At 34.8% G+C, this 23,526-nt stretch overlaps 1 protein-coding gene across 1 annotated transcript; it reads left to right on the top strand.

Moving 5' to 3' along the window:
- The first annotated feature begins 5,872 nt into the window (after positions 1–5,872).
- On the top strand, positions 5,873–18,407 carry LOC136038517 (bridging integrator 3 homolog). The gene is made up of 3 exons (XM_065721619.1): positions 5,873–6,021; positions 12,259–12,430; positions 16,706–18,407. The coding sequence occupies exons 2-3, from the start codon at positions 12,338–12,340 to the stop codon at positions 17,192–17,194; spliced, it is 582 nt and encodes a 193-aa protein (XP_065577691.1). The 5' UTR covers positions 5,873–6,021; positions 12,259–12,337; the 3' UTR covers positions 17,195–18,407.
- Positions 18,408–23,526: the final 5,119 nt, after the last annotated feature.

The raw sequence follows: 23,526 nt of genomic DNA, 5'->3' as shown, positions 1-23,526 counted from the left end.
CATTCAGCAAACTGTCTCAAACCACAATTAGTATTGAATAGTTTTTGGGCCTTACTGACTTTCCCTTTATAGCAAAGGTTTATTGTTGTGTATAATGTAGATATTTTAAAGTAATCAATCATTAAGAAGTCCCTTTTAGTTTTATCAAGTTTTTGAGTAATAAACCTTTTTAATTACCTTAAAATATTTATTCAGGTCCTTTACTATTGGCTGCCCTTTATATTACAATAATGATTGAAATATATTGTGGCAACTAAAAATTTGGATAATCCAACTTATTTTACCATCTTAAGGTTGTTTACAAAGGTGTATGAAATATTTAAGTACTGACTTAGCTACAGAAAACCTCTAGATATAATAAAATGTAAGCAAGATGGCTCTTACTTTGACCATATCTATGGAAGCACTAATGAGAGAGTGGGTTATTTGATGCATTTGTAGGATTGAGTGAGATGAGAAATGAAGTGTAGGCTTGATGAGAGATGGCTGGTGAATGTGATGAGGGATGAATGTTTTGCAGGATTTTAAAATTTTGGACAATGTCTCATGTTGACAGTAGAGTGCAGAAGTAAAATTTGGTAATTTTTTTTCTTTGTTTCTGTTATGTTAGACAATATTGAATATTCTAAAGTGAAGTTTCTTTTTTGTTTGGAATTGTGATGGCCCTAGGGCTTTAGTGCAATACAAATTACTAATGTTTATTCACTTTCTTTAAACAAACACAAGGTCTATGTCTCCTAGCTTTAACAAAGTCAAATGTAATTTTAAGACCAGGGATTTCAAATTAGGTCAAATGAACTTCTGGTAAAAATGAGCAATTTATGAAACATCTAGATTAAAAAAAAGTCTTTTAGACAACAAAGAAGACAATTGAATAAAGAAAAGTACCTTATATCATAATTGTTGTGCACCCTTAAGATAGAAATGAACAAAGCTTCAATTAAGATTCTGTTTTGTTTAAACAGACAGAAGGGACAAACCTCCAAGCTTTGACAAATACAATCTCACTTTGTGGCTCCTATCTTTTCAAAGGGGACTTTATTTGGATTTTTTCTATCCAACTAAAACTGAAAAGGACAGCATGATATTCAAGTGACTTTCCAATTACCCTACATAGCAAGAGAAAATCATTAAGTTAGGCTATGCTTTATCTCAATCCCCCTCCCAATGTGCAGAAATATGGCTCAAATTTCATATTTTCAATGCATTTAACCTCCTGTCACCTGTTTTTCTAGTTATTGTTTGTCACATTTGTTTAATTTACAGCTACATGGGATGAAGTTAGAGAGACAGATTGACAAAACAAATGGAAAATAGGAAATTTCAGCAATACATTTTTATATTGGGAGGATTGAGGGGTAAAGTAGAGCAAAGTTGAATATAAAATGTGTTACCAGCTATTATTCTAAAAATTATGAAGCATGAATTTTTATTTTATTATGTTTCTTTCTCTTCAGGTCCTTCTCTAGGGCTTTACCAAATCAAACATTCTATGCCCAGAAAAATTAGCAACAAGGTATAGTCTATATACAAAGGCTTATGTTATTTAACTATGAATATGGAATTTATATGGCAATCAGGAACTGGATACAGGCGAAAGCCAGTAAAAAAGAAAGAAAGAAAGAAGGAGACTTTTAATAGATTACTCTTCAGATAATTGCCTATGATACATAATTTAAATATTTACCCCTGTACAGTAGGGCATTAAAACAATCTATCACAATGTAAGATACAATATATTTAGATATGATGCTGATTTACAAATTCCAGGATTCTTTGTTATAGTTTTCATAATTTTGTTGATAAAGTTTTATATATTCATCATATTTTATTTTTTGTCATTAACATTAGCCAAACTAAACTTCTCAATAGAACTTGAATGTGGTGGCTATAATGCACAAGTACTGCAAAAATCTTACAAAACATTATGTGTTATGGTAACTGTTCAGTGAGAAAAAAACTATTTTCCTAGTTTAGCTTAATTTGTTATATTTTTGTGCTTATCAGAAATATTTTATTAATTTTAGGCAGCTGTCCCCCCTCAAAAAATTCTTAAACATTTGCTGGTTTATACTTAACTAGTATTCTACTGAAAACAAAAATTAATATATATTTTGTATTGAAGAAATATAAAGTCCTTTGGATTATTTTTTATTAAGATTAAGCAGTTTGCTACTTTCTTTTGTTAGGCTAAGCCTGTAATAGTGCTTTATTGTGAAGAGCCAAAATTTGTAGGGATTGCAAAGGCTAGCCTGAACAATATGTTATTACAAATTATTAGGTTAAACTTCTGTTTGGTAAAATTCTATTTTAGATAAATTTGTATTATCTTGAAAAAGGTTTAGGTTAGGAAAATGAAACTTTTAGGGATGGGTCTAGAGACTAAACTATATCATGGGAAAGTATTTTGGAGCATCTAACTCTACTCTTTCTCTCTCTTAAAAACGTTTGCCTTAAATTACCTTAAATCACATTGTCTAATGAAATAAGGATTAAATCCCATAGAATTGCTGGTTAGTGATGATGACAGTTGGAAATCTCAATATTTGGTCCACACCCTTAGAAATGCTTGTGTTATAAAAGTGAAACCCTTGCAAAATAAATCTTCTACTTAAATGACAAGAAAAAAAACATTTTTAGTGTCCTAACGTTGCTCAATTTCAATTTATGAAGTTTCCAAGATTTGGAAACTTTCAGGATATACATTTCCCTATATTTAAATACGAAACACTGATATGGCTTAAAATTCTACTCAAATAACAAGAATTGCATTTTCAGAGCTAAAACCAGAGAAACAGAAACTGCTAGCTGAAAATTAAGGTAAGATGTTGTTTTACCATAATTTTAATAGTTACAGACCAGTCCAGTATGCAAAATTCCAAGATTTAAAAACAGAAGAGGGTAATCACATAAGCTTAGCAATAGCTTCTCAGAGTATGTTTTTAGCTATGGATTAATCACTGAAAGTTTCATTCACCTAACATAACCCCAATCAAAGATAGCAAAAAGTAGCTAAACTGGAATTTGACTGGAAATTTAATCTATAGCCTGGTAGGCTAGTAGAATTCCAAATCAAAACAAAAAGAAGTCAAACTAGAATTTTATCCTCTGTTTAGGGTAGCTCAACAAAGCTAAAGTCTTATCACTTAGGACTTTTTAATAGATAATTTTGCTTTTACAGTATGAATACAACATTTTCCAATATATTACCTGAACAATTTAACCCAAGATTCCACTAATTCAGACCCTTCCTTTCTCTCCAAATATACCAGAGAGTATGCTAGATCATTTTTCAATTCTCTCTGACCTCAAACTAATGTGAAATATGTCAAATCCGGAGGAAATTAAGCCAGTGCTAAATCATTTAATTATAATAGAATGACACTCTTAACACTATACGGATGTTTTATGTTTGAAATTTTTTGCCCAAACCGACAAGCAAAAAGTGTTTTCGCGAACCAGTTTTGTTTGAGCTCAACCATATGTAATTTTTTCCGTTTTTGCGTTAACCATACAAGCTGGTTAAACCAAAGCTGTCATTGGTTAAACCAGCTGGTTGACGCGAAAAAAGGCCTTTAGTTTATGCATTTAAGTTTGAATAATTACATTTAGATGTGCTTTGCTAATATGTTTGTTTCTAGTAATGCCATTGTTATAATACAAGAGAGGCTAATGATATTAGAATACCAATAACACACTCATCTCGATCAAAATTGTTTTTTATGTCCAGGGTCCAAAGAATTAATACAAAGTTCCAAATGGTGTTAAAAGTGTTGTTGGCCTTCATATTTTTAAAATAATATTAGAAAATGTGTTATGTCACAGCTCTGGATTGCAGGTACTGGAGATGTTGAGGCTGCCCATCACTGACTAGCAACTGTGCAAGAGTATTTTTTTTTGTTGGACTTAATTTAATGTAATTTAATTGTAATTAATTAATTTAATTACAATTTAATGTAATTTAATGTAATTTTTTTAATTTAATGTAATTTGTTGACAGTTTAATGTAATTTAGGTTCTTTTTGGCCCAAGGGCTTGTGGCTTTGAGTTTAAAATTGGCACAGGAAGAAAGTTTTTGACATAGAGAATAATCCCTGAAGGGTACTTGATAATTAAATGAAACACCCTGAAGAATTATGCTTAGGTTATGTTAGGTTTAAGTATGGCAGGTCTGCATTCAAAATGTGTTAGCTACAATTATTCTGCACATTACAAAGTAAGAATTGTTTTTTAACTTCATGCTTTCCAAATACTTTACAACCCCCCTCCCTTAATGTGCAAATATATAGCCCAAATTTTTTAAGTCCAATGCATTCTGTCATACATCACTTGTCTTTATGGCTATGAAACCGGTTTCTGGGATTCAACCTAAGCATAATTCTTAAGTGTGTTTAGTTTAATTAACAAGTACCCCTTGAAATTTCTAAGCTACTGAGTACCCTTTTCCAACATAAGGTCCACCTGGAAACAAGTGGCCCCACCTGAAAACAATTTGTATCACATATGAAACTTGACCCAGGGGCTGTGGGGTTCATGTTACTTCATAGGCATAGTTTTGATATCTTTTAACTACTCTGAACAAAAAGTGTCATCTTACAATTTTGATCAGATGTCTTGAGGGGGGGGGGTCATTAGTAAAAAGTTATGGAGGCAGCTGCAATTATCTTTGGTTCTTAAAAAGAGCACTAGAACTTTAATGTTATATTTAAAAGAGCTCCCCCCCCCCGAGCTGTTCCTAGTATTGGTCCACCTGGAAACAAGTGGCCCCACCTGAAAACAATTTGTATTACATATGAAACTTGACCCAGGGGCTGTGGGGCTCATGATGCCTCATAGGCATAGTTTTGAGATCTTTTAACTGCTCTGAACAAAAAGTGTCATCTTACAATTTTGATCGGATGTCTTGAGGGGGGGGGGTGATTAGTAAAAAGTTTGGAGGCAGCTGCAATTATCTTTAGTTCTTAAAAAGAGCACTAGAAGTTTAATCTTATATTTAAAAGAGTCCACCCCCCTAGAGCTGTTCCTAGGATTGGTGGTGCCCAGGGAAAAATTAGCTACAGCACCCTCTTCAGGCTCAACTATAAGCAAAAAAATGAATCAAAGTGAAAAAATTCATCAAAATGGGCAACCCCAAGACGTGAACCCCCCCCCTCCTCCCCCCATAGCCATGACGCCTAGGGTAGCTGTCTCCCCCTTGAATGGCTCTGCCCCTCTCTATTTTATGCACCCCCCCCCCACTCTCTCTTTTATGCAACCACAGGTTCAATATGACATGATTGAGGAAGAAATATAAACTAATAATACATGGAATGCACACAGCTTTTTACTTGGGCAGCCCTATGGAACTGCCTCTGATTTTACATACTATATATAAAGTTCTATAGAAATTTTCATTTGAGAATTCAAAATATGTTTATATGTTGCCATTATGAAGTGGTCAAGTTTTAAACTTTATTATTTGTATTAGTTGTATGATGTCCTAAATTCAGTAGTTTTAATAATTATGTCTTTAGTAATCTTCTTGAAAAATAAAACCACCAAAATAATTTGTTGACAGAGGAAGCCCTAGATAGATGTTAGACTGAGACAGTGATTACTAGCTGCAGCATTAGTCAGAGTGTCTTGAAAATTAATAAAATGTGTACAGTATAGTAAACCGCTACAAGATAATGCACCTGCTATTAGTATGCTGCTTGCTTTTGGTGTCCTGCATGCCACTAAATTTCTAAGTTTTCAGCGTTTTTTCATTCCGAGTTTTTAAGGTGCTGACATCTGGTTCATTCATGACATCCACTTTGGAACAACTAGTAATTTGATGGTAATATTGTTTGTAGAAAAATAGTGATTTTTCAGAATCTCTGGTTATATTTGATTGGTTGCTGCACAAATACTAGTGTCCACATTCTTTCTCCCCAGGCTTACCACGTCAAAAAAGTTAACAACAGCACCACTATCTGCAGATGGCTTTTGCCAACTTCAAGAGTCAAGAGAAATTGAAGTCTATTTCCTAAAATTGTCAAGGTATGTTTTTCTCAGTTGAAAATCATTAATTTCATAGAAGGACTGGTTGGGGGAGCACCACCCTCTCCAAAATATTGAGCTAAAGGACCTTCCTCCTCTAAGTAAAAAAGAGGAAAGGTGTGCGTCTTCATGTTCTCCCCTCCCCCAAATGGGTGCTTACAATAATAACCATCAAAGCTACGGATTTTTTCTTGTATCTTGGTTAAAAGGAAAATATGCATCCCTGACGAAACTTTCTCTTTGAGGATTGCTTGTATATTAAAAGTTTTGTATTGATAACTTATGTTTGCTCTATGTTCTGTGATGATGTTGCTTTAAGTTTTTATTCATTTATTTATTTTTTGCCGAATTGAGATATTTTTTTTGTGTTTATTAGCTAATAGTGTTAGGAAATTTACTGTAGTCCAAATTCGATTGTTATTGCAGAGATCAAGTTTTTAACAAGTATTTTCTGAAAGTGGTAGAACTTGGGAATCTGGAAAAAAATTTCCATAGAAACTCTGGAGAAAAATTCCGATTAACGTTCTATGCTACAGGATCTTCAAAAGGAAACAACTTTACAAACTAAAAGTAGCACCAATAGAATCCTTATTTTATGCTCTTTTTGTATATCTTATTCTCACTACTGAAAATATATCCTACCCACTCCTGATGGTTCCCTTGTTTAGCCTTAATAATATATTTCCAGTTTTGACTTAATGAAGTTCAGTTTTGCAATAGTGACTAATATGGTTTAAAGAACATTATATGATTTAATTTCAATGATTTAAAGAATATGAAAATTCAAACTTGGAATTTTACATAAGTTAAAAATGACTATCATATTAACAGTTTGACTGACGAATTAAGACGATTTGAACTGGACTTATTAGGGAGTTTTTAAAACCCATATCCCAGGTTAGGAAGTATGAAATTAGGTGATATAGAATTTTTTAACTCAGGCAGGAAGGGTCGGGTACAAAGACAGGGAGTAGGGCTCATGATGAATAAGGAAGCTTGCTAATGAGCTGCTAAGTCTTGTTTAGGCTGGAAAGGTATTAATAATAGAATAATAATTGCTCATTTTAATGACTAAAAAGTTCGGTGTATCGGTTATAGTAGTATATGCCCCTGTTGAACCAATTGATGGAGATACTAGTGACTCAGATGAATTTTACCTACAGTTACATAGCAAATAGACAGGGCCACAGGTAGAAATATGGTGTTTTTATTAGGAGATTTTAACGCCCAGGTCGGTAGAAATAGGGATAGATGGTATCCTAGCCTAGGTAAATTTTGTGTGGAAAAGAAAACAGCAATGGCCATAGGCTTTTGCAATTTTGTGAGAAACTTTCAAGCAACAGTTGAATACTAAACTTGAGAGTTTAAAACTTGACAATGTCAAAGAGGGTGGGAATGATTTGAGAAAAACAATTTGTGAAGTTGCTGATGGTGTCTTAGGGGAGAAAGTTAAGACTGCAGCTAGGAATATTAGTTAAAAAGCTTTATGTTTAATAGAGAGGAGAAGGGGTTTGCACAAGAATTATCTGAGTGATAGATCATATGAAAACAAAAGGAATGTAAAGAAAGTGGAGAAAGTATTAAAAAAATATGGATTAAGGTGGTATGGAGGCCATGGATAAAATTCCCAAGGATCTGGTAGATTCAGCTCTTTCCTAATCACTATAAGGAAAGAATTGAAGAGAGATGGGTGAAACATTTTGAGAATGTTCTAAACCGAAACACAGTTATAGGAAAAGATATAGAGGAAAATGAAAAAGTTTGTGACACCTTGGATGTGAAGGAAGATTTGTTTTGTGAGGAAGACTTAGTAACAGTACTAAAAAGATTAAAAAATAATAAGGCTCCAGGTGTTGATAGTGTGGTAAATGAGTTTCTTAAATATGGTGGCTCTGAGGTTAGAAATAAGTTACTGAAGATTATGAATATGATTTTTGAAAAAAGGGAAATACCTAACAATTTTAGGAAAACCTTAATTAAATCACTATATAAGAAATGTGATAAGAGTGAGTGCCATAATTATTGTGGCATTAGTCTAGTGTCTGTTGGTGGCAAATTACTTAGTAATAAGATACTTTTTAGACTGACGGATGCAGTAGATAAAGTTTTAAGAGAAAAACAGTGCAGTTTTAGGAAAGGTAAAGGATGTGTCGACCAAGTTTTCACTCTGAGGTTAATAATTGAAAAGTGCCTTAGTTGTGCTTAGTTTTATAGATTATAAGCAAGCGTTTGATTCGGTTGATAGAAGGTCTTATCCTTGTATGGTATACCAGAAAAATACATTGAAGTGATTAGTGCTATGTATTAAAATAAAACTGCTGAAGTTAAAATAGGAAATGAGGTTAGCAGTTGGTTTTGTACTAAATCAGGAGCGAAGCAGGGATGTGTTCTATCCTTCTTTATATGTATTATTTTGGTGGATTTTGTCTTAAGGAGCGCAGGAAAGGAAATGGGAGACCACGGAATAAAATGGGGAGGAAAAACTCTTGGGCTTAGATTTAGCTGATGATTTAAGCATCCTAGATGAAGGTGTGAGCAAAATAAATGAACTTTTAGAGGTTTTGCAAGTTCACGGTGCTAGAATAGGTTTGAAAATTAATGTTAAGAAAACTAAGTCACCAAGGCTAGGAATAAGTGAAGATGAAAAGGTGACGTTGGGTAACGAAAAAATTGATCCGGTGGGCAGCTTCACTTACCTTGGTGGTATTATTAGTAAAGGTGGCAGGAGCAGTGAAGATGTTAAAAGTAGAATAGCCGAGGCTCAGGGTGTTTTCTCACAGTAAAAAAATAAAGTTTGGAAGAATAGAAAGATATGTCTGCAGACCAAGATTAAAATATTGGAAGGTACAGTGATGACAGCAGTCGAATATGGCTCTGAAGCATGGGCACTCCAAAAAGCGGATGAAGATTTACTAGATGTTTTTCAGAGAAAGTGCCTATGGATTGTTCTGGGGACCCAGATGACCGTATTTCAAACAGTGGGCTGTGCAAAAATGTGGTTCAATCCTGCTTTCTAGGGGTATAATGAAAGAAAGGTTGAGTTGGCAAGGGCACGTTCTGCGGATGAAGAATGACAGTTTGCCAAAGATTGTCCTTTTCGGCCAACCGTCTAGGACTAAACGGAAATTAATTCGTCCTCGTATGGTGTGGGAGGATGTAATAAAGAAAGATTTAAAGGAAACGGGAACTTCCTGGGAGGGTGAAAAAAGGGAGGCTCTGAATAGATTGGGATAGAGAAGGAGCGTGCCTAGCTGTGTTGGCCTCAGGCGGCTTGGTGCTGCAGTGAGTTACTAGTTGTAGTAGTACTAGTTTAAAATGGGACTGTGATAAAATATTATTTGAAATGATTTAAGAATGTGGATAACAGTAGAAGGAAATATGATACTTGGAATAGTTGAAACATGTTATGTATTATAAAGTAAGAATTCTGTTATTTTAGTTATTTTGTTATATATCCTAAGACTAAATATGAGACTATCAGGGAGAGGGTGCATTGTCAGAAAGGTGAATGTGATATTTGAACAGGGTACAACATATGGAATCTAATGGTACTATCTTTATTTTATTAAAATATTTCATTCTGAGGAGCCTGTTACCAAATTCTGATCATTTGTTTGATTTTACCGTAAAGGTTCGCATTAACGCTCCAGACAGTTGGAAGTAAGGTTCTCTGTCAAATAATATTAGATAAATTTCAAGAACAAGTAGATTCTGTGGTAAGAGATGAACAACATGGTTTTCGGCCAAGTCGGCCGTGTTTTGACCTTATCTTCACCCTTTGGGTATTGCTTGAAAAATCGAATGAATAGCAGGTACAGATCATCTTTGTTTTATAGACTTTTTGAAAGCTTTTGATTCAGTCCATCGTGGAGCAATCTGGAAAATTCTTTGGTTTTAAGGAGTTCCAGGAAAAGTTGTAAATAGTTCTCTGTTTACTCTGGTGTGAGGTCAGCATGCCGAGTGAGGTCATGGTGTGAGGTCCCCAATCTTAATTGCTATGATTATCGACTTCACTCTGAGTTCTTGAAACTTCTGTGGCGGAGCACAGTTGAACCCACATAGACAAATTTATGATTGCGACTTTGCCAACGACATGGTTCTTGTTACTCATTTCACAGGAGATATGCAGAGGAGCTATATCTATGCAGAGGAGCAGAGGAGCTTCATATGCAAGATATGAAGAGGAGATATGCAGAATATTAAGGAGCTAGCTTCAAAAGCCTCCCAAACAGCCCAGCAAGTTAATGTGAATAAGACCAAGGCAGTTTTTATGTTTCACTTCCATAGCTAATAGGTGTAATCACTTCGCTAGCTGATGGTCTTAAGCTTGGGGAAACAGAAATTCGACGAAGCCAGTGAAATCAAGTATCTAGGAAGTACACTAACCCAAAACGGCAGGTGGGACAGAGAGATCATCCTTCGAATTATATATGCAGGTGCAATATTCTCTCAATTAAATAATAATCGAAGATTTAGCAAGTATTTTCTTAAGTTGAAACTGTGTCTGTTTAACAGCAACGTAACCTCCATATTGAACTATGGATGCGAATACTGGAGTCTTTCTAGAGCTGTAGAGAAAAGGTTACTTGGATTTGAGAATAATTGCCTACAAACAATACTTGCGATTTGTTGGGGTGATAGAGTACCCAACACCAGGTTCAGAGTTATCACCAAGCAACCTCAAATAAGCGATGAAGTTTGACTTAGAAGGTGATGATATTGGGGTCGTACAACTCGAATGGGAAAAGGACGACTTCCATATGACGTTTGGTGCTGGATTGCTCCGGGCCTCCGGAGGATTGGTAGAAAACAAATCATCATTGGTCGTTCTCCTGAAATTGAGACAAGGGTATTACGATCATCCCTCAATGAGGTGTGGTCAGTGGCTCAGGATCGTCTGGAGGTCAACCATTGCTGCCCTATACGCCAGTAGGTGTCGGAGTATAAGTAAGTAATACACATTACATTCACCTACAAACTTCCAGATGTACTTATTCACAAAAAAAAAATCAAAAATCAAATTTGCTTAAAAATAAACTTCTAAAATTTGTATGTGGAACCAAGATCTAACTGAAACTTTGGTTGTAAATTCCGAAAAAGTCAATGATTAAGCTCTTGGGGAAGGAGTCATGATCTCTCCAGCTTAAAAAAAAAAATACGGTGTAACAAGCGTTCTATCTTTTTTTGATATGTTTGCTGAATTTTGTTCTGTTTTTTTTTCGTTCATTAAAAGAAGATGATGTTCCAAATAAAGAGGTTTTTCTGACCTGATCAGGCTTGTTTGATGTCATAGCAATCACATAGTATATTTAGAACAAACAACACAGTTTTAGATCCTTATTAACTCTACGACACTATAGTCACATATTTAACCAGTTTAAAAATGTGAGTCACTTTTATCCTCAGAATCACTGAGTATTTGAGAAAACAATTGCTGCTTTTCTGTGCCATGAGCTTGCTACAAACGGTGCTGAGTAAAAAAGTTCAGAAGCCCCACTGATATCTTGGTATCCGGTGACTTAACGCTGCGACGAGAGTATAGTTATAGTAGAACATAACCATAATGGTTTCTGTTTTATTTTATTTTGACAGGGCGGGATACTGGACGATTGGGTCCAATAGGGCCTCGCATTTGAAAGGGCCCTGTGTTACCACCGAAATGAAAAAAAAAATATTCCGAAATTAAAAGGAAATTGTTTTTGACGATGAGGGTCAAATTGTAAAACAACTAAAATATATTTATTTCAAATTTGTATTTCTAAGAGCGATGTATTAATGTGTTTATTATTATATAATGTATTATATAATATAGAAAACTGATACCTGTAAAATTCATGTCAAATTCGTTGAATTTAATCGGGATAGTCACTATGCACACTTCACGTACGTGCACTACTATGCAGGTATATTTTATTTAAATAGAATATAAATAAAAATAAAATAAAGCCCCCACAAAAAAGAATAATCCAATCAGCTTGGAATAATCCAATTGAAATATTGGAATAATCCTTACCTTTTCCATCCGGGCCTGTATGTTGAAATTGGATTCAAGTACAGTTTGGTAAAATTGTCAGTCTTAACATCAGGTGGCTTAACATCGTAAAATGTTTGTAGTTACATGCGTGTATAAGTGAGCATGTAAAAGTATTGTTTGATGAAAATGCTGAAATAATCTGATGGTTATTTACCAATCATATATATATTCTTTGAAACTGATTACTTTTTTCACCCTTTTAGCCTTGAAGATAAGTTAAAAGTATTGGGTAAACAATTGAAAACCTACAATGAGGGTATTTTGAAATTGAGTGACCAAGATATGAAACTTGCATCACATCTGAATGAGAGCCTAGCTAATAGCTCAGATGGCCATAAACAGTTGTCCCATAGCTTTGATGCAGCTTGCAAAAAGGTAAGGTAGTATCATCTTTCTGGATTGCATAAAACAAGAAAGAAAAAGAACCAGGTATAAGAAGCTCTCGAGAAGACTATCATTAGACATGAATGTGTCTGAGGTGTAATAGTAAAGATGAGGGGATAAAAAACTTGCAAAAAAGCTTTTTCACATGCTGACCAATGGTTTGCGTTGCCTAGGTATAAATCTCATGGTTTGATACCTTCCACCGGGATTGCAATGCGTGGTTGGGGGCAAATCATCCGACGCTTTCCGTGTTTTCCCCAGATTTCTCCAGGTACCCACTTAGAGCTGGGTCTACTCTAGGTGAGTATACCAGGTCACACCATTGACCCCCGTTCCAAACCAAATAACCAGCGACACCAGGACTCGAACCCCTGTCATCAGGATTTCAGACAGAAGAGGGGATGACTAGGTCTTAATCCGGGGAAAACTAGACAACAGTACATTTACTGAATTCAAGGGGCCTTTTCTAATTACCAGATTTCCATGTGAATTTGTTTTAGTTGCATAGTGAACACACTGGACTTGCAGTCCAGTATTCTTCATGATAGGGGTTTGAGTCCCGGTGTGCCAATTATTTGGTTTAGGGCGGGGTTCATTAGCGTGACTTTGTAAGCTACACTAGTAGATCCAGCACCGACGAAGTGTTTGCGCATGTACAGGATTGCTGACCCCGACGTCCCTTCGCACAGCCTGGCTGAAGGAAACAGAGATCAGCACAGCAGCACTCACAGCAGTCATTTTGCTGAATAGCCTGATAATCTAATTCAAATGTCCTGCAGTAGTAAAATGTGCCCCTGATACAGATTTTGTGTTTGACTTTTAAAAACCTTTCTAAATTCTATCCGACATGGCAAGTAAAAAGCGACCCTTAAGTGTTGTAGCCAAAAATTTATGTAATATAAATTTAAAGCGATATGTACATAAAAAGAGCCGATTTTTTATGTTATTCCAGCTGTGACCTATTTATATGACCTTTTTTTCTCGTAATCATTACACTCTTTTAAGTTAATGACATGTGAGACGTTTGATCTGCTTTGTGTTATATTAGTATTGGAATGTCGAATTGTAGTTGTGTTGTTATAGAAGTATTGAGTGAAATAAATGTTGTTTATTAGTACCTAACAAAAGGGGTTATTAGTCCTCTCCAAATTCTAATAAGTACCTATTTATTTTAGTACCTATTAATAGGGATTAGAAATATAGATAATTTAAAGAAAAGAAAAGGTGGCAAACGCGCTATAGGATTGTAAACCTATTGAACTGATGAAATACGTCATAAAATTAAATATGTCTGAGGACCCCAGAATGGAGCTTTGTAGCCACTACCTCCATTTTTTTTTCATTTTTCTGAGAAGGATGATCACAGATTATTGAACTTTTTTTTTCACCAGGGGTGATTATATCCAATTGGTGGTTGTGGAATCTTGGAGGGAGAACAAACTGTACCCAACAGGTCATAGAACGAAAAGTGGGAGGGGGGATGGATTTGGGCTGAAGTCTCAAAAAGGGACTTGAACCCATCTATCATCGTTTTAATAAAGGGTCTTGTAGACAAATATGGAGTGGCGGAATTTACCTTCTTGACTAAAAATTTAATATTGGAACTGAGGGGATAACAGCTACCCTGTTTTGGCAATAAATCTCGAGTCTAAAAAAAAAAAAAAATACTTTCGTTTGCTTGACTTCAGAGAGGTGAAAAGGATGTGTTTATCCCCTGTTAGCAAGATTCTTAAGAAGACAACCTTAGCTTCCTAAATTTGGAAAATTATTACCTGGAAATTCATTTGTAGTTTAAATCCACTTTGGCTTAAAGAATTGGAATATTGGGATGGACAACCATCATACATAGGATACTTTATCATTGTTTCATATTTTAACGTTGTCTTTTATTTGAGAACATTTATTTTTTACTTAATGCTTATAAGACCTATCATATGATCTTAGCGAAGATTTTTCAATTTCTCATTCATTCGAGTCCTGTGCTTGCGTTCGTAGCGACTCTCATTGATTCAAATATATAATCAAATATCGTTTGTAGTTGACCGAATGTAATCACAATGAAACGGAGAGTTTACCTGAAAAAATGCTGCGACTGAAGCGTGTGTAGTTGATACTAGTGCTTTTTTTTAGTATTTGTAGTTGCTTTTTGATGACTAGTTTTTTGTACTCTTATTGTTGAAACAGGGATAACATTACTGACTGATTCAAGATCTTTTATTTAAAAAAATCGAGACTACGCTACAAGCAGAATACAAGGCGGGCTGATCATAACTTGATCAGTATCAAAAGTGAACAGTAGGAGAAACAGGAAACGTCGAATTCCCACCCCAGATTGATCTCGTTAGATTTTTGTTTATCTGTTACATGACCAAGTTTCTATTTAATGTCTTACATTGCATCTAAAACCAGTATATACTCCTCCACGGTTATAGCTTTGTTTTCATCATTTCTAATTTTAAAAGTATAAAAATATAAATTTTTTTTCTATATCTCCCTAAATTTCATATTTTAACGTTGTCTTTTATTTGAGAACATTTATTTTTTACTTAATGCTTATAAGACCTATCTATCCTGTGCTTGCGTTCGTAGCGACTCTCATTTGTTCAAATATGTAGTCAAATAACGTTTATACTTGACCAAATGTAATCACAGAGAAACGGAGAGTTTACATGAAAAAAATGTTGCGACTGAAGCGTGTGTAGTAGATACTAGTGCTTTTTTTAGTATTTGTTGTAGTTGCTTTTTGACGCCTAGTTTTTGTACTCTTATTGTTGAAACAGGGATAACAATACTGATTGACTCAAAATCTTAAATTAAAAAAATCGAGACAAACTTTTACTCTACAAGCAGAATACAGGGCGGGCTTCATAACTTGATCGGTATCAAAAGTGAATAGTAGGAGACACAGGAAACGTCCAATTCCCACCTCAGATTGGTCTCGTTAGATTTTTGTTTATCTGTTACATGACCAAGTGTGAGTTAATGGCATTTAATGGCATCCTTCACGGTTACAGCTTTGTTTTCATCATTTCTAATTTTTAAAGTATAAAAATATATATAAATTTTTTTCTACGTCTCCCTAAAAAAAGTTTTCCCTGTCCTCTAAAGGCTTTAGTAAGTTATTTATTTTTAGTAAATTATGCTAATACATTCCTTTGAAATACTCCACATTTATATAAATCTTTCAAAACTAGTCTTTGATTTTCACTCATTTTTTAAAAAGTCTTATCTAGTATGGAAAAGTTGTAACAATAATCCATATCTTAGAATATGTAAGTCGTTAAATATTACTACTGGCTTATTAAATATTACACATTATCACTCAAAATAGTATAAATCAAGTGTTTAGGCCTTTTATGAAAGGCACTCACCATATACGTTGTACTTATGTAGAATAGAAAAAAAAAATGTAGGCGAGGGACAGGATTGAGAACCTCTCAAAAATCAGTTTAAAATGAGTCATAGTTACAGTGATACGGTTCAGAAAGGAATATTTTTACTAAAGTATTCCCTTATATACAAGACCATATCCAGGGGTTACCGGGTTTGAGCCCCCCTACCCTAATTTTTGATGTGTTTTTTTAAGTTTTTTTTTGTGAACCCCCCCCCCCAAAAAAAAAAAAAAATCTGAAAAAGCCCTTGCTTACATGTCGTCGCTGTTACGCCCAAGTGTCGTACCTTACATCTTCACACATCTGAGGTAATTGCTAAAAACTATTGGCTCCGCTGTTGTCAAAAGGAACAGAAAAAAGCCCAAATAAATTTATCGCATACCCCAGAAGGTTCGTCTAGCAGCGTGTACTGTGGCTACTGGTTTTGAACCCCCCCCCCTCCCGCCCAAATATTTGATGTTTTTCGGTTTCTTTGTGACTCCCTTCTCCGAGTTTAACATTCTGGATACGCCCTTGCTTACGTGCCGTTGCTGTTATGCACAAGTGTCGTATCTGACGTTTTCGCAAATCTGAATTAATTGTCAAAAACTGTTCAGGTCAGGAGACCAAAGTGTGACTGAACACCCATTGCCGATCCTCCCTTTAAACGCAGTTCAGAAAACGGTTTTTAGCAATTCTTTCAGAAGTTTGAAAGTGTGAGGTGCGACCCTTAGGCGTAACGGCAACAATAAATGCCGTTTTAGGTAATTCCGTTTACATTTTTTGAAAAATAGCCTAAATAAACTTCTCTCATACCCCAAAGAGGACGTCTAACAGTGGTTGGGAGCCTTTGCATTATAGTAATTAAGAGTGACTTAGTCATGATTTTTTTCAGATATCTGAGAAGGCGAACGATCTATCAAGGATTAATTCAAAATGCGCTATAGAACCAATGAAACGATTCAGAAAGGAGTTCAGCAACCTCCAACAGGAGTATATAAAACGCAACCAGCTTTTGAAGAAGTGCCAAGAAACCAAAGCAGAAATAGATAAGCTGTCGAAAAAAGACCGAACCGGCTCGAATTACGTCAAGCTAGAACAGGCAAAAAAGAACTACCAGATTCAACAAAACGCGTTCCTCACCTGTAATACTAGGCTATTACGAGAGTCAAAACAGTTGTATGACCTACGAGCTGAGTATTTTAACCCATCACTTATGGCTATATTAGAGGGTCAAATTGATTTTTGTGGTGAATCATTAAGGGCTTATAAGGAGTTACCGCTGCCAAACAAGCCAATGAGTGACATCGACTTTAATTCTGATGCAACAGTCAGCTTAAATGCAATAAAAAAATTGGCCATAACAGGGGGTAAAGGTGTATAATACCCACAATGAATACAATTGTTTTAAGAAGAGAATAAAGAGGCAATTATAGGGCGGGTAGGTAGACATGTATTTCCTAGTGTTTCCAGATTCGCAAAAACCAGCAAAAAAGGCATTTTAATGCTCTTGTAACAAAGCAGAATTTTACGAGAATTGATAAATTTTATAGCTTACCAGTTAAGTCCTTTAACCAGTTACTTGTTACTATTTTAGAGTGTCAATCCTATCAACGGGGGAAGGAGAGTAGTTATCATGGTAGGAAAGATTACATTTGCAAATAGATGAGGAATCATAAATTGAATGGGGAATCCAGATTGTTATTATATTCTTCCTTCGCAGGGGAAAGCTTCATGTAGGATTACCAGAAATGGGAATTTTTCGTCGATTTTCAGCTTATTTTTTTGTGTTTTTTTTTTCAACGTAAAGATTGTTCATGTTGTGTTTTAAACAGATGCAGATGGAAAATAATATATTTAGCCGAAGTTTAATGTTGCAGACTCATCGATAGTCCTGAGATAATAAACATACTGTGAGATATTGACTACTGTCAAGATATTGACATTTTTCATAATGTGTTTTGATTCTGGGTAACTGAACTGTTTTCGATTTTATATTTCTGGTAATTTTCCCCTGAAATGTCCTCCCCCCGGAAACCTCTCCCATGGAAATTATCCCATTGGGGAATCCTCCCCCCAGCAGAAATTTTGAAGGGGTTCTTGCAAAAGAGGGCAATGGTATGGCAAATCTTTGATTTAAGCTTGTCACAAGCGTGCCATTTTGAACCGAATTATGTTTAAGAAAATATAATTAAGTTATAAAAAAATGAGTAATTTTAGTTGCTAGATTACTCAAGTTTTGTTTTAGACAGATACTCATGGAAAAGGGAATATTTAGCAATGTTGCAGACGTCATATATAGACTAGAGATAACAAAAAAGCTGTGCATCTCTGTCAAAATACTGAAATATTACATAATTTGTTTTGACTGTGGGTAACCAAACTATTTTCGATTTCATCGTGTTTATCAACCTATTTTTAGCTTTTTTTTACTGACTGCAAAAAAAAGGAGAAAGTAAAACTTTGTTGGTTTTTATTGTGATGTCAACCTTGTTATATTATTATATATTTTATTTTTGCTTTTTTGAATATTTAGATCATTTTCTTACATTGTTTATATTGTGAGTTTTTAGTTCTCAATAAAATGAATGCAGTTATTGTTTTTCTTCTCTTTTTTATCTTCACCATCTACAAACAAAGGGGTCATTAGAAAAGTGATAAAGTTTGTACAAGACCACATATTTCTTAAAATAAAATAGAATTGATATGGCCTAGTTTACTATGTCCAAAAATCACATAAAAGGCAAGCAAAAAAAGAAACACTAGCCAATGAATATTCACAATAATTCTCTTGGCCCAAACATCAGTTTTTTTGAATTGATTCTTTATCTTTGACTATCCACCTTATTTCTGCCCTAGGAATGACGTATGGACGGATGGATGACAGACTTATCTATTAACAAGTGCAATGGCATCATTTTTATACAATCCTAAAAAGGGCTTATGCCAGATTTTGCCTATAACTCACTAGGACTGTCTGTCTTGGCTTTTTCTACAATTAGCCATGGCTTTACGCCCGCAACTACAGGATTTTAATTCAAAATCAACGGACTCATTCATTCCTGAACTCACTGCTTCACAGTAATGTTTCACACTTACTGCTTCACAGTAATTTTGCATAATTTGCACGGTTACGTAAATCGCAGTATATATTCTTTTCATTATAATATTCTTTTCTTCAGTTTTCGCAGTATATATTCTTTTCTTTATAAAGCTTAACTACAATGTTTGACTTATAATTTGTGGCGGAGCAGACTCAACTGGATTGAGGCTCAGACTTCATATGCCCATTGCCTCCACACCCCAGGTGGTTGAGCTTGAAGACTCACACCATTGACCCTGGTCCCACATCACATTCAAGATTGGCAACACCAGTACTCTAAACCACATCCCGAAGGACATAGGGTTGAAAGTCCAGTGTGCCACCCACTCAGCTTGGGTGGCTCAAATTTGACTTAGCTAACTTTTTATTAGACTATTCATTTGTATACGAAAATACCATAATGTGCAATTAGTTTAATTTCTTTTGGCCAACTTGCGTTTATAAATGCTTATAAAAATTGACGTTGTAAATTTAGCAATGGCCTTCTTAATAGATTATTGTTAATTTACCACTAGTTTGATTTAGAAACGGAAAATGAATGTCTTGCGACGCGTAGTAATGCCACCCACTTGGCTAGGGTGGCTTAAAGTTTGACTTATGAACTTTTTTATAAGGCTATCCATTTGTGTACAAAAATATCATGATGTGCATTTAGATTAATTTTTGCCGCTAACTTTTGTTTATAAATTCTTGCAAAAATTGGTTTTGTAAATTTAGCCGTAGCCTTGTTAATATATTATTGTTGATTTTCCACAGAAAAAAACTAACATAGGAGACAGGAGTATAAACAAATAACAAAAACAAATTATTCAAATTATATGATAAATATTCAAATATGATATTATTGAAATAATAAAAACAAATTATATGATAAACAAAATTATCATAAACAAAGCCGTATCTGCTTGTCCGTGTGAAACGATAAGAAAAACTTAATTATCTGGTGGTAGATAGCATTGGAGAAAACGTAGTGGCAGTAACAGATACGTTACCCTAAACTACCATTACGAAGTGAGCCATTTACTTGTCTCACCATTTGTTGACATCGTTACTAAGCAATTTGTTTCATGATAGACTTCCCATGGTATCAGACCCTACCATTATACGAATAAAAAATATTCTAAAAGCGTATCTTCTCTTGGCAAATTCTGCAAATCCGCCACGCTAATCTGCAAGTTCGGCTTCAACTGAGACTTGTTTACCGGTTTCATATCGTCAGTTTGCAGACGGTAGGCAACAAGTGGGAGAATCGACATACATGCAAATTGGACGCATCGGCGAAATGGAGACGCGTTTCAATTCGAAATTTGGCATTCGAAATCAGGGCTGTGAAGTTGGATTCGGCGTAATATGTACAAAACTAGATAGAGTCTGAATAAAAGATTCAAATCGATTGCAGTATTTAACTTGGGATTCATTAATTAATCAATAAATTATCACTAATTACTAAAACAAGTACTAATTATTTAAATTTAATAATTTACCAGCTTTAGAGCTAGGGAAAGCATACGAGGAGAGACCAAGCAATATTTTATTAATACATCAATTTGAAGGCTAGTAAAAATTGTTGGCTGATTCGTTTAGATCATGTTAACACTTTTTGAACGAGGAAAAAATTCCTACAACACCAGCGTCACATGCAGCACATACTAAAATATCAAAAAGTAGTAAATTCAAAATAATTTTATCTCTAAATGACCTACAGGTGAAAAATGAGTTTTGTTACTGCTAATTAGAACAATAAAGATCGCGTAAGACTATAAATGGAGGCATTTCTGGTCAAAATATATTGTCTTTTGGAAGATCCTGTCATGACACATTTTATAACAGTCCAAAGATGAAAAAATAAATGCTTTCATCTCCAAACGTCAAAAAATTCTGCTAACTGGTCAAACAAAAGTCGTAAAAAACTAAAAATGGAGGCACGGGGCTGTCGCAACACCTTTTATAGCTATTCAAAGACGAGTATTTATGATAAGACCATACCAAGCTTTCATTCTTTGTTAAAAACAAATTAATAACTTTTGGATAGAAGAACTTAACTATTTAGCACAATTGGGATATATCATTATTTTCAATATTTTTGATCTTTTTAAAAGCCTATAAACAATTTTTACCCTTATATTAAGAACTCATGCGTCATGGAAACTATTTACCGCTTGCAATATTTCACCCGGAGAAATATTCTCCTTTCCATGCCTGACTTCTTTAGTGACAAGCAAAAGCCGTAACACATGTAAACTAATACCTGATACTCCTTACGTGATGACTTTAAAAACAAAAGTTGAATAAAAGCCTCTAGAATGGAAAGAGGGTTTTCATAAGTCACGGAAAATGTTTTTTTTTTGTAGAAAAAACTCTCCTTCTGTTCGAAAAAAAAATCCGACACCATGTATCTTTCTCTTCTTCTTCAAAAGACTCTCCTGCCAACAACGCAATCGCCACTCTGACCGACGTCTTTGGAGATAAATATAAAAAAACAAGTTTTTTAAATGAAAGTAAGGCGCGATATTAAAACTTAAAATGAAGAGAAATTGCTCCGTATATAAAAGGGGCTGTTCCCTCCTCAATGGCCCGCTCTTTACGCTAAAGTTTGACTCTTTCTCTAAACTCTACTTTTTAAAACAGTAAAAAACTTTAGTGCAAAGAACGGGGCGTTGAGGAGGGAACAGCCCCTTTTATATACGGAGCAATTTCTGTTCGTTTTAAGTTTTAAAATCGCTCCTTACTTTCAGTTAAAAAACTTGTTTTTTTAATATATTTAATTTCTGAACGTTTTTAAATTAAGGCATGTTTTGATTTTGGCTCTCCGCGCATAAATAATTAAAACTTAATTTATTTTTATAGCATAATTAATTTATTTTTATGGCTAAATGGCTTTCTCATAGTTTTGATCGGACGATTTTGAGAAAAAAGAGCGGGGGAGTAGGCATAGTTACCCTCCAATTTTTTGATTATTTAAGAAAGCAACTAGAACATTTAATTTTTTACGAACGTTTTTATTAGTAAAAATATACGTAACTTACGAATTAGCTTACGTAACGAACTTCTATATTCGTATGTTTTTATTATGTATGTGAGGGGATTCACCATCTCGTCAATACCTCGCTCTTTACACTAAAGCTTTAATTTTGTCTCAATTCCTTAAGAATGACCCCTGAATCACAAAGGCCGTACAATAAATAGTTGAAATTAATTAAGTTACTTTAGCGTAAAGAGCGAGGTATTAGGAGGAGGTAAACTCCTCATATGCGTAATAATTTCTGTTCGATTCAAGTTTTAATGCTGGTCCTTACTTTCAGTTGAAAAAATTTTTTCATATTTATTTTTTCATTGTTCTTTTAAAAAAATGCTAAAAAATCCTGCGCCCCCTTCATGGAAATTATCTTCCCGCATGACGAATTCCTCAATGGAAATATCCCCCCGCATAACCCCCTCCCCCCAACCAAAAAAATCCCCCTGAAAGCGTCTGTACACCTCCCAACAACCATTACTATGTGTAAACACCGGTCGAAGTTTGTAACTTGCAGCCCCTCCCACGGGGACTGTGGAGGAGTAAGTCATCCCCAAAGACATAGTTATTAGGTTTTTCGACTATGTTGAATAAATTGGCTATCTCAGAATTTTGAAACGGGGACTTTGAGAAAAAATGAGCGTGGGAGGGGGCCTAGGTGCCCTCCAATTTTTTTTGTCACTTAAAAAGGCACTAGAACTTTTCATTTCCATTAGAATGAGTCCTCACATGACATTCTAGGACCACTCGGTCGATACGATGACCCATGGGAAAAAGAAACAACAAAAAAAAACAAACAAACACGCATCCGGGATCTGTCTTGTGGCAAAAAATGCAAAATTCCACATTTTTGTAGATAGATGCTTGAAACTTTACTGTAGGGTTCTCTGATACGCTGAATTTGATGGTGTGATTTTCGTTAAGATGCAATGACTTCTAAGGGGTGTTACCCCTATTTTCTAAAATAAGGCAAATTTTCTCTTAAACTTAACGAAACTTATATTTAAAATCAGCATCAAAATGCGATTCTTTTGATGTAACTATTGTTATAAAAATCCGTTTTTTAAAGTCTCGGTTACTATTGAGCCGGGTCGCTCCTTACTACAGTTCGTTACCACGAACTGTTTGACAAGCAAAAGCCGTTAAACCTATAAACTAGTTATATGATCCTCCTTACACGATGACTTTAAGAGACAAAAGATAAATAAAAGCCTCTACAATGGAAATAAGGTTTTCCTAAGTCACGGTACGAAGGTTTTTTTTTGTAGGAAAAGCCCATCCTTCTGTTGGGAAAAAAAATGCGACACCATATATCTTTCTCTTTTTCTTCAAAAAACTCCTACACACAACCAATCGCCACTTTGGCCGAATTCTTTGGAATAGCCGTACACCTAGCCGTAAAGCCGTAACACCAATGAACCGGTATCAGATCTCCATACACGATGACTTTATGAGACAAAATTAAAATAAAGCCTTTAAAAAGGAAAGAAAATCTTGGGGTTTTAGAAATTCACGAAAGATGGTGCTTATTGTCGCTTTTTTTTAGTTTCCCCTCGTTATTAGCTCCTATTCTCTTTGGCTAATAAAATGACAGAATAAC

This window comes from Artemia franciscana, chromosome 18, assembly GCF_032884065.1.
Source record: "Artemia franciscana chromosome 18, ASM3288406v1, whole genome shotgun sequence".
NCBI classification, from domain to species: Eukaryota; Metazoa; Arthropoda; class Branchiopoda; order Anostraca; family Artemiidae; genus Artemia; species Artemia franciscana.
Note: the sequence above shows the minus strand (reverse complement) of the source record. Positions and strands in the feature narration are given on the sequence as shown.

Coding starts and splice junctions, on each gene's coding strand:
- LOC136038517 (XM_065721619.1), top strand. CDS start 12,338: ATGAAACTTGCATCACATCTGAATGAGAGCCTAGCTAATAGCTCAGAT. Junction 12,431..16,705: donor TTGATGCAGCTTGCAAAAAG/GTAAGGTAGTAT, acceptor GATTTTTTTCAG/ATATCTGAGAAGGCGAACGA.